Raw genomic sequence first — 12,409 nt, forward strand, 5'->3', positions numbered from 1 at the left:
AAAATAAAACACCCTCCGAAAATACATTTAACTGGATTAATGAAATGCTTTTCAATTTGTTAGTCCCTCAATAGAATAAAACCACTTTAAGTAAATTTTCTGGGAATGTCCTTCTCGGTTTCCCATGTCATAAAGAGTTCCTTCACCACCTACTCCTTATCAAGCACCCCTTGAATGCTGACTATCTTCATGTACCAACATCTCAAACTGAGAAAATGCGAAAACCCTCTGAAATGATTCGCTAGATAAAGCTGCTTGCACAGAGCTACAGTAATTTAATGATCACCATGGGTTTTTTTGTTTGTTTTTACTCTCTTCATCCTTCCAGTATATGTAAGGAAATGACCCTTTGTAGGCTCATCATAACTCTACTTTAATCCTCACTTGTTAATTAAGTTACTAATTTTAGAGGTTCTGGGACATGTAGAAAAAGGTTTAGGTTTTTAATATTAACATTTTGAACTCTTTCAGAAAAAGTTAAGAGAAGCCAAGATATGAAACAGGATTTACTCCTTATCCAACAGACATGGGACCAGACAGGAGAACGCACAATACTGAAATTTTTGAACAAATTAAACCCAGAGCATTTTTATTGCTTATTCCATTCTCTGTCAGAAAGAGTTGACAAGGCAGATTAAAAGCGACACATGAATCTTTGTAAAATTAAAGCACAGCTGTGATACTTCAAGCAGTTCTACTCTTTAGAGGGTCTTTTCAGGGAAGACAGAATACCAAACAAAGTTCACATGTTGGGTAGTAAAACTCCTGTGTCTCAGAACAAGCTTTAAAACAAAAAAACCCATCCCACTCTGTAAAATATCTGAATACCAACAGGACCCCAGAAAGAGTACAGTACAGTAGCTCATGCTCTGCAAAGCCTGCTCCAAAAGTGCCTTTTGACGATGCAGTGCAGAGCCTACATGGCAACGTGAGATGTAGGCTGCATCTCACATGGGAAGCAAAAATATTAGACACTCTACTGAGAAGTAGAGCACATAGGGTTAATAAAAGCATAGCAGATGAAGGTGGAAAGCAAGGAAACCAGAAACAAGAGCTAGATTTTAAAGACCTTCTCTAGAGTCATATTAGGCCTGCTGTGTACACAGTTTTCACAACACTAAACTTACCAGCTTACTTTTGACCAACTTTTCTATTGCACTGACAAGATCCGCGGCAGTTGGGACATCGGAGGAGCTCTGTCGAGCAGCTAGCAAAGAAGAGGACTGCAAGACACCAGGTTGCAAAGGAAAAGCAAGTTAGCAGGATGAGAAGGGAGTAGGAAACCAGCAGTCAGTGAAGCAGCTTCTGAGACAGGAGATGAATGTGGAAGGGGAGCAGGAGGGTTAGAGGACCACATGCATGGTCAGGTGAGTGAGTGTCACCATAACAGACGAGCACAGAATTGCCATCCACTTCTGGCTGTACATCTCCCTGCAGCAGTTCCAAGGCTGGGAACCAGGGAACAGCGTCAAAGAACTGAAGTTCATTTGCAACCAGGCTAAACACTCATAATGTCTGTTGGTTCCTCCTTCAGAGGACATCTATGGTCTTACAGACTCCAGAAAATTGATCTTCTTACTGCAGATGTAAGAAATTACCCCCTCCCCCATATACATATTTAATGAATGCAGTTAAGAACAAGGTACACATAGAATTACAGGCAATAAGGGAGAGAGGCATGGGGGAACAAATCATTCCTTCTCCCTCCCCCACAGATCAACTGCAACTCCAAATGAACTTAGATGACACCTCTCATTAATGCAATTTCAGCCATCTAAAATGTGTATCTTTTCTCTCCCCTCTCTGCAATCAGTGGAGAGAAAACACCCCTACATATCTCATCTATTCTAGGTACCTGGCACAGGAGGGCAGAAACACTCTTTGGAGATGCCCACTTTTTACTGGTGACATTAGTTAGAATATTTTCAGTCTCTCTTCTCTATGCCAGTCTGTTGGTCTCAGGTATTTGATTTTAGGTGTCTGACATGATGTAATGTCTTTGGATGTCTCCACATTCAGGTAGCCACAGCTAATAGCTGCTGGTTGTTACAAATCTCCAGAAACACCAAGACCTCTTCAATGTGCTACCCAAGGATCCCCCACGGTGCTGTGAAGACTGGCCTCTGTGTGAAATATTGTTTTAGTTTGAGGTTTTTGTTCTATATGGGCCTCTTCACCACTTGGTCTTTGTCCTAAGAAACCTCACTTTGAAAAAAACTCATGTGATAGCTGTGGGCATTGGTATTTATTAGCTCACCTATATGTACATTTCTTCTGAATGAAATACAAGCACTGAGTAAAACTGTAAGCCTTTTGATAACCTGCTTTTGGCAGGCTGACACGGACTAAAGCAGAGCTAAATTTTTATAAATTCTGCATTAAAATTATTAAAAAGCTTATTCATCTCTCAGCTGCTTAATAAAGGTCTTCTGGAGAGTAGCTATTTCAGCGAAGTCACTGTGCAGGTGCCAACGAACACATATCTGAGATTAAATAGTGCTGGTGGGAGTGAGACGCGGAAATGTGATGGCAGGAATTAGGCATCTGGCCACCTCTTTATGAGGCCCTTTGGGGAGGTTGCTCACGTTGAGTGACACAGCCCCAGGAGGAGAAAAAAAAGGCAAAGGAGACCAATCCCAAACAGAAGCCTTGTGACAGAGCAGAAGCGTGAACAGACTGCCACTCATCATCTTGTCTTTCACAAATAATACTTCTAATCAACAGTTCTAATTACAACAACAACAAAAACTACAGGTAATCAGGCTGGTAATTGAGGAATTAGGCTGGTAATGTAGGAATCTCATACAAATGTAAAAGCTCAGACAGCCTGTTTCACCTGCAATGCAGACGGACATGTCTAGGAAAAAAAAGAAGACTGAAAATAGGGACTTTCTTGATATTGGACAAGTACACAGAGGACAACCACTACACATAACCATTCTAGCAGGAGTCGTCCAATGTTTGGAGGCACTAAACAGCTGTTGCTCTCACTTCTTTAACTGAAATTGCTCAATATCTCTGAAAAGTAAATAACTGCAGGATTTTGAAGGGAGTATGGAAACATTTGCTGCCTACAAGTCTTTTGGGGTTAGATAAAACTGTTCTGTGATTGATAAGAGAGTCTGGTTTGTGTGGGGCAAATTGAAAAATGGTGTTTCTATTTCCCAGAAAGTAAATTATGAATTTCTAATATGAAGAGATCTTGCATTTTGTCTTTACAAGAGCCTCCAGGAGCAGCAAGGCATGATTATTGCTGCCTTGCAGATGGGCTCAGGATAAGGTGCCACCCTCTGCACCGTGCAGACATCTCCCACCTACCACTGCTACTTCCCCACTCTGCTGCTGGTCCAACCTAAGCCCATGCCTGTAAGCAGTAGGACATGAGCATTTTGAGCTGTGCCCAAATTAACACCATTAAAGAGCTTTTGGCTCCAGCATGGCTCAAACATTGCTAACATGGTGCTCCTGTGTCAGGGAATTCAGGAGCCATGTTTGTGAGCTCAAGTTTCTTTCCCCCGTGACAAAAAGTGAGTAGGGGAAGAAAAAGAGAGAGAAAAAGAGTTTCTGATGCATCTTGCTCTATTTAATCTTCTCTTTTAGGAGCGGGTGAAGAAACAGGATGCCAAAATGCTCTATAAATCTCAGACATCTGGAGCAGAAAACAGTTTAGTTCTACAACATTGGCGCTGTCAGGAAAGTATTTAAGAAATACTAAAATCACATGGCATGATAGTGACCTGAGCTAAAGCAGTTTTGTTTTTCTTTAAAAAACCAAAACAAACCCCAAAAAACCAAAAAGCAAACTAACCCCAAAACATTTAGCTAAACACCATGGGGAACAAGCCAGGAGCAACTGCTATTGTGCTGGGCATGGATCCACCACGACTCTGCTTTGCCGACCTTTTGCCTCTGCCCCTCTCCAGCCAGCCAGCAGCACTCGCAGCACTCGGAGGGCAAGAGTCCACAACTCCAGCTGCTTCCTTCTGGTCTTGCTGCCACCACAATGTCATAACAGTTCTGACAAGATTAGCAGCAAGCCCCCAAATCCGTTCCTCCACCACTCTGCTCCTTGAGTCCCAGAAATTTTTGCGCCCTTCTCTCTCTGTATTTCCAAACTCCTGCCTGAACCTTCCCCAAGAACATTCTTGGTTGTTTTTTTCCAACAATTTATTAATCTCCCCTAGCCTTGCTTCGTTTCATGCAGTAATTACAATCAGAGGATAGAGACAGAGAAGTGGCAGTGCTAAAAACAGATGCCAGCAGGAAAGCAGGAAACAGCTAAACGGGAGGATGGATTTCTATAAGGGAGACGACAGCAACAGGAAAGGGTGGGGGAGGACACGTGCAGACAGGACCCGCACTGACTGTGAATACAAACCACTGTCATAGCCATATTCACAGATTCTCACCCCAAGTCCAGGAGAGCCACTAAAGGACTCTGCAAGTCACCACATCACCTACCACAGCAAATTCTGACTTAACATTCAAGAAACCCTAGCTAACATCAAAGAACTAGCACCCCCAGCATGGTACACAAAGATGGGCAGACCAAAGCCTTTCCCACCCTCCTCAGAGGGACCTCAGATACCTTGCAGGCTTCTGAGACAACTGGAGCTGATGGACCATCCAGTAATGATCAGCCACATACCTCAGAAATGCCAAGTGATAGCACTGGGTAGGCTTTTTCATCTGCAAGTTTTAAAGCACTTAAAAATGGAGAATGGATGGTAGGGCACAGACTGACAACACTCCTGGATCCCAGTCACACACAAAGCCTGAGTGGAGAGCCCAAGCTATCTAACTCTTGGTAAAGGTGGTATTTCTGGATTCAGGGAGACTCCAGCATCTGTCCTACTCCTCGGGCCCAGGCTGCCACCAAACAGCATTTCTGCTGATACTGCCAGACATCAATGGCACTTTTAAAACAGATGTGGAGAACATGCATTATCAGCCTGAGTGGAATTTCTGACTGCACACAACACAAGCACACGATCGACCTGTCATAAAACAGGAAGCCAACGCTAAATTGCTTATCCAGCACTATTCGTAAATCCAGTTGGTGAAAGGTATTAGATTATGTTTTGCATGTCCAAGTCTCTTATAATGACAAGTCTAGGCCCTGGATACTAGAAGACCACTACGAAATCACTGTGAGACGGCTATGAGAGAAATGCACTTCAACAGCAAATTGGTATAGTAGGGGAGGCCTTACCATCTCATCTTGGGTTGGATCATTGTCAAAAATCTTCATAGGAGGAGGAAGAGGTGTGTGAGACTCTTCATCTGGTTCATCCTCTCCCCAACCCTTCTTGCTCTTCTGAAGAAAAGTTAAACGTGATTAGGAGCAGGGACAGCTTTCTTTTATCTTTTTAGATACCTGAGCCCTACCACCAGGCTTTGAGTCTGTTAAGATTAATACTGGCTCAATATCGTGCTGGGTGGAGAGAATTGCAGGTAATGCTAAGCATCATGGAAGAGAATCAATAAAGATGCAAGGTTTTGCTGGTTAATCCTGGTGCATTCTAAGAGTTACAGAGATACAGTTTATAGGCCACCCAAGCAGCTAAGGCCATTTACAGCTGTCTGTGTGCTGATGGAAAAGTATTTTTTAATTTCAATGAGAGCAGCTCAATGTACAGTTTTTAAAATGTACATTCAGTTCAGTTAGTATCTTTTCCATTTTTGGCTTGTAATTCCTTATTCGCTTTATCAGGAAAGAGCCATTCTGGCAAAGAACATGCCTGCAGAGAAACTTCAGCTACAAATACATAGCAGATTTAACGGAAACATGGCTATTCCTCTGAGTGTTTTCTTTCAATAAAGAATTACACTGCCATGGTAGAATAAAGGTGATATGAACCTCAGCAAAAAGTGATAACAGCTGCTAAAGAATAACTTAATTTCTATGCTTGGCAGCTTTCTAATAGGCTATTAAAACACAAACCTAGTCAAAGGACAATAATATATGGAGACTTTGAAATTCTGTTCCCTTTATATTCCACTGCTCTTTGGATGACAATGCTGTTTGCAGCACAGCTTCAATCAATGCAATTTTATACATGATTCTCTGTTCCCTCTAGACCCTAAGGGAGATGTGTTTACTCAGGTGTGAATCACATACCACAGAAGAGACTATCAGAGCTGTGATCTTTTGGGCAACAAACACCAACACACACCTCATCTGCGCTGTCTCCTTGAGGAGTGGTTTCATCTCCAGTTTTTGGTGAGCCGAGGTCAAAGCTCTTCCTGCCATCTCGCACCTTCTTTTGTTTCTTGATGTTGCTCTCTGTCTTTCCGCTGTTCAGCCGGCGTACTGGACTAGTCAACCATTTCTTCAGGGTGTTGGTTGAGCGCTTGGGGCCAGGAGAGCTCTGGATGGAGTTGAGGGATGGCTGCGGTTGTAAGTTGGCCACTGAATCAGACTTGCCCCCGTTGTCATTGGAAGAGACTGAATATGCATCTGAAAGAAAACAATGCAGGTGAGAGATCATACCAGCACCTCCTCTATTTCCTAATGCACATCACACGCTTAGCAGTCCTAAGCATGAAAATACAAGCTGCCTCAGTGAAAGGTTTCGTGACCTATGGACATTGTGTAAACTTTATTGCACACCAGAGAGAGGAATATGCCCTACAACAGGCATTTTTCACAATCTTACACACTTCTCTGATTTCCTACCACACTGTCTGCCCTTATGAAAGATAACAGACAGCAAAGTTACCTAGTGTTTGATGAAAGCCTGAATTTCATGCTAAGTGTTGAATTTCTCAGCTTCTTCCCACAGATTTCATTGTGAATTGCCAGGAAGAAAATAAGTACAAAAAGCAGATTACTACAGGAGACCTGACAGCCACCGACACTTTGTCATGTTCCGATTCCATAAATGTTTCTCAGCTGTTTCCAGACTCCAATGACAGTACTATTAGTTACACTACTTACTAACTTTTGAAGGTTATTTGAAGCACCATAAAATTATCTCTTTTGCCCCTGAAAGCAAATTGTAAGAAGACTTCACACCTTTCCTAGAACTAAGAAACTGGAATGAACAATTACAAAAGATGACAAATTGTTCAACGCAAAGGAAACTCCCAAGAAGGAGATAAAGGGCAGGCTTAAAATCCAAAAAAGATTTCCATTATAACCAAGCAGGAGATTCTGCTGAACTGTATCGAACCGCAATTATCAATACACATGGTCAGACTAGCACCTTAGAAATGGGTACAACTTCTCTTACTCGCCCCCAAAAGCAGCAGACCAAACATATGCCAATGTCAATAAGTCTTTAAAACCAAAGCAAACAAGTTGCTTGAAGATTTCTCAATTGCCCTTTAGGAACATGTATCCTACTTTCACCTTTCTAAAACCATGGCAAGGGAACTCCCTTCCCAGGATCAATCAGGGACCGAGACATTTTATCCCACACAGTTTAAGTCACCTTTTTTTTTTTTTTTTTTACAGATTTCAGTAATTGTCACACTCCTGTAAGATACATCTGAGACTGTACATCAGAAAGCAGTCAGCTGATGTTATTAAACATTTTTAGATGACTCTCTCTGAATCTTTTATCCATCCCAGCAGAAAACAAAAACATAAGTTACAACACATAAAAATAGCCAGGTGCATCAAGATATTCTCAGTTCAGCAATAAATATCATTGGAGATACTGGGTAGTACACATGCTGAGGGACTGCTACTCTCCCAGGGAATCGTTACTTACATTGTTTTAGAAGCCAGTTCCTGCTACCTGCACACAGAGCTCCTACCCCCATGGGCAGAGCTGCTGTTCACAGCCAGCTATGCACCAAGCAGAGACTGCAGCCTGCCTTGTCTGCTAGCTTGTACAATGCAGACCGTGAGAGTTACAATGTTTTAGAGTATTTTATATCCATAGACAGCCTCAGTCAGAAGCTGAACCAATAATTTATTACATACCTGAGGTCAAAAGTTAGATTTTTAGAACATATGGAAATAATTGTAACAAGCTAGAGGAAGGCAAAGTTCATTTCCCAGACAGGAAGAAAATCCAAATCATGTCTCTTCTGATGACAGGAGCGAGCATGAGAAGGGCTGGGAGGAGGACGGATCCCAGGTGGAGCTGTTGGGGTTTTTCTGACATTCCTCCATAAGGGCAAAGTAGCAGTCTTATCTCAAAAAGGCCTGGGTTTAGCCAGCTCCTGTTGATGTTATTTCATGCACACGAAGTGGCATTAAATCAACTAGTGCAAGATAATACTTGTCAGTGGCCAGCTTATCATCCACTCAATAGGGTTTAGATAGTCTCCTCTTGCAGGCTCCACGTGAGGCCCTGGGAGTTTATCAGCGCACCTTGCGTCAGCAACATTCAGGGTTTTGCGATGGTGATTTTGATTTTGCAAGCGCCCTCGGCCCTCTGTCCCCGCAGCAGCACCGAAAGCCCCACAGGCGGTGGAGGAAGCTCGAGGGCTCCCCGCCAAGGGGCTGTGCCGAGTGGGGTGCCCTCAGGTGCCTGCGCTCCCACTGCTGCTGCAGCAGGATTAACTTTGGGAATTACTGGTGCAAAAGGAGCCAGGCTTCAGTCATGGAAGGAGAAACACTGGAAGCGATCACTGTGTGGAGGCTGCCACTGTCAGGGATGATTTGCGGCAAGCAGCCGTATCAGACTCACTGCCTTTGCTGGGTACTGGGCTCAGGGGGAAGTTGAGGAGAACTGAGGACAAGCTCATCTTCCCACATCTCGGTTGATTAATGTACAGAGAGGTTTTTTTACTACAGCTTGGAAGTAACACAGTCCAAACCCCTACCTCCAGTTGATGGCACCTTGACAATTTAACTTTTAGTAAGGGAAGGGAGCTGATAGGAGCCTAAACGGAGCTGGGACACCCCCACCCACCACAAGGATTTGTTACTGAGACGCACAATCCTACTTCAGCCCAGTGGGCTCAAGGCAGGGCCAAACCCAGGAACCCTGAAGTTTGTGATGGAAGGGGCAGGGACCTCCCTTCCCAACCAGAAAACGCCCCTGGGTTTATGAGCAGGGCCAGGCCCCAGCCTTGTTTCCTCCCTCGCCTTCCCCCAGGCAGCACAGCCACGGCCGGGACACGGACAGACACACAGCACCCCTCACACAGCAGCACTCTTTGCTCAAGGCTGTCCCGGGGAAGCGATGGTCAGTCATTGTCCCCTGTCATCCCAGGGAAGGCAGCAGGTGGGCAGAAACAGCACAAGTCCCGAGCTGGCCCACAGCCTACCCTGCCTGCTTGCAGGAATTTTGTCCAAAGTTTAACCTAGAGCCAGGAAACCTCTGCAGACTGAACATCAGGCCTCCAGAGCCACAAGCCAAGATGAAAGCCAACCCAAAGGTTTCCAGAGGGAGATGTGTTACATTGTGCAATGATCCCACTTGAAAGAGGCTCTGGATTTTCACGCTCAAGGTCATGCCTTTGGTGATGAAAAAGGCTATTTACCAATGGGTTACTAAATCTCAGTCGTGCCACGCTGTATGCAACCCTGGCAGATATGAAGTCTCCTTCTTTCTCCTTGTCTGATGAAGTGCCCTGGCTGACCACTGTAAGGCATCTGAGACAGAGCTTGGCCCATGTAACTCAAGACTAGAAATGTGGCCTCATCTTGCCTTTCCACTATAATGCAGTCTCTGCTGGCTGGAGGATAGGCAGGGAGGTAGGAGAGAAAGGCTGGTATAAATCTCCCTGCTCCCCAGACACCATAAAGAGCCCCTTGAGGTGGGGTGAGTTTGCTCTACCCAGCACCCTACACAAGTACAAAGCACTCCCATCTCATCATCCCACTTCCCACCACTGCCAAACATTCACTATCCAATATTCATAACCTTTTTTCTTTTTTAAAGGAACTGCAAATATGGACACATTTCTGAGCAAGTCACACTTGCTGTTTGCCAAGCCTGCTGAGAATGATTTCCTTTGCACATAAAGCAGGTCACCTCGACATGGTCGCAGAGGCAGGACTGGAGCTCAAGGAAAAGCAGAGCTCACAAAATGAAAGACAGAAACACACAACACAAAAAAATCTGCCAGGAAAGACTTTGGAGACAATCTCCTAAGTCATGCTTGTGTGAGCTCCACCGCTTCTGTGGCACGTACAGCTACAAACACATTAATCATGACACTTGATACTAGCCTGAGATCCAGACAGCAGGTGGATCAAGTAGAAGAGGAGGACATGTTACCGTGCTCTGCTTGCAAAGCACTATCACATATGTGCTTTGCAATCTGTATTGGTTGAGATGTTCGGAAACACAGTTTGCTTAAGAAAAGCCAGACAGCACTTTGGAAAAGATGCAGCGGCACACTGCACAGTAATTCAGGCCGCCACCACTGCCCGCAAGGACCAGCAAAGCAGCGGCTGTCCTTGTACTGCAGCAGGTCTGCAGGAACATCAGGGCTTGGCACAGAGCTGCAGCGAGCAGTCATCCTGCCACCAATGTCCCAGGACACACATGTCTAAAAAAAGGTATTCAGTGAAGCAAAATGGGTGTAGGGAGGTCAGCAGTCTAGTGTGGCTAGATTGATTTCCTGGCCAAACCATTCATTCAGACAGAAGAAATGATGGTTTCCAAAACGCCCCTAAGCAAACCTCCAAGAAACTTCTGGCAATAGGACTGTGACAGATACTCAGCCAGACCGAAGAGCTTTAACATTCAGAGCTTTTGCACCGCCGGAGGCATGAAATATTTGTTGCTGTTGCTCAAATGAACAGACGTCTATAAAAGCACAGATCTTTTACTGGAAAAATGGAAGGTTCCAGTTCTGTGCAACCTTGGGTGAAAGGAAAACCGAAAATCTCATAGACCCATTTTAGAGGCACAGTTGTATTCCCATTTGAGTCAGTAGGAATTACTGCTGGAACATAAATACAAGGCATTTTATTTTTACCTCCCTGTTCCCCAGAGCACACATGGGAGGGGAGGTCTGTCTGACCAGGCTCATGCAGCACCGGACTGTCTACGGGGAAAGGGAAAGTCTTCTCAGAGCGACTCAGAAGAAAACATTACGCTTCTCTTTTTGGTCCATACTAACCACAGATCATATACGATAGGAAGGAAATATGCTTCCATAACCAGAAGTTAATACAGAATATAGCTGTGAATACAGGTGACTATGACAGGACACAATCTTGCTTTAGGTGAGAAGAGGCGAATCTTCTGATTTATGTGTGGCTCCATTTCTCCCTCCAGAAAAACAGCCTGAGAGAAGAGGATTTTTCCACAGAAGTCAAAGAAGATGAGCCAGAATGGGAACTCTGTAATCCTATTAGCATGTGCATTTAAATCAACATTTTTTTTTGCAAAAATAATTCCATTCATGAATGAAAGCCAATAATGGCAATCTGACCAATGAGCACATAAATTAGCTCTGCTGTGCTCGACAGAACCCATTTTCCATATTTAGTGATTCCTGTAAACTAACGTTTCTGACAAAGACGGAATTGAATCAGATGTGGGTGAAAGACTAACTCGGTCTTTACCCAAGCTATTATTTCCTGAAGAATGGAAATCTCTGTACCAGAAAATCTTGGAAAGCAGGAGTCATCTAGACCCATCCTATGCACAAACACAGACTCTACGTTAGTATTTCACACTAAAGAGTCATCTAAACTATCAAAGTGCACCCTCCCCTGCCCTTTCCACGAGCATCTCCACCATACAGGCTGTAGGCTCAAGTTCACAGCTCTCAGCCCTCGAGGCTTTATACTTGCCCTCGGAAACGCTGCTGTGAGAGCCACCTCAGATCTCAGGGGCTTCAAGGGCTGAGGCTCTACCCAACAGATGGCAGAACGAGGTATGAAAACTGCTTCTTTGGTCTCTTCTGAGCTTTTGTATTAAATGTCCAAAACACACTCAGTGAAACATTTTTATTGGCACGAGTCAGGGTTACAAAACTTTGTGGCTTAAGCAGATGACAGTACCGATCCCAGTTTTAGTGTTAGAGCCTATTCTGCCTGTAAAACCTGGCATGGATTTGCAAAAATTTGGGAGGTAACAACATTTGGATAATACAAAGTCACTTTACAGCTATTCCCCAAGTGAAAACACTAGTTCATAACAATGTAAATAATGAATCTGACAACTTTTAATGTCAACAGATAAACCAGTTCCTCAGGCACTGCCTCCAAAAAGGCTCCAGCAAAGAACATAAGTGAACACAAGGAAATTTTCAGTGTCCACGTCAGAAAAAGACAGGGGACAACTGGCTTGAAAACCCCTTTACATTAGAAGTATGTTAAACTTTCAGAATGGAATTGCAAAAATCACCCCGGAGTCCTCCACAGTTCCCCATCCACTCCCAGCTCTGCTCCGCCACTCTACATGTGTCCAACCACAGACCTGCTCCGTGCTTTGGCTTGAGGGAAGAATGAAATGAGACCACATAGGACACAATTTCACACCAGAGG

At 44.1% G+C, this 12,409-nt stretch overlaps 1 protein-coding gene across 12 annotated transcripts in view; it reads right to left on the reverse strand.

Moving 5' to 3' along the window:
* KALRN (kalirin RhoGEF kinase) overlaps nt 1-12,409 on the reverse strand; it is a 526,665-nt gene that overhangs the window by 54,768 nt on the left and 459,488 nt on the right. For 10 of the 12 annotated variants that reach the window (XR_012623758.1, XR_012623759.1, XR_012623760.1 and 7 more), the window contains 2 exons: nt 6,177-6,460; nt 5,213-5,317 (listed from right to left, as the gene is read on the reverse strand). Coding sequence is in view for 9 of the 12 variants with exons in the window: in XM_074828701.1 (XP_074684802.1) it covers nt 5,213-5,317; nt 6,177-6,460 (389 nt within the window). In the remaining 3 variants the exon portion in view is untranslated. Of the gene's footprint in view, nt 1-1,127; nt 1,224-5,212; nt 5,318-6,176; nt 6,461-12,409 lie in introns of all 12 variants that reach the window. The other 2 variants (XM_074828711.1, XM_074828702.1) reach the window with 2 other exon arrangements.

The sequence above is a fragment of the Strix aluco genome, chromosome 6 (genome assembly GCF_031877795.1).
Source record: "Strix aluco isolate bStrAlu1 chromosome 6, bStrAlu1.hap1, whole genome shotgun sequence".
NCBI classification, from domain to species: domain Eukaryota; kingdom Metazoa; phylum Chordata; class Aves; order Strigiformes; family Strigidae; genus Strix; species Strix aluco.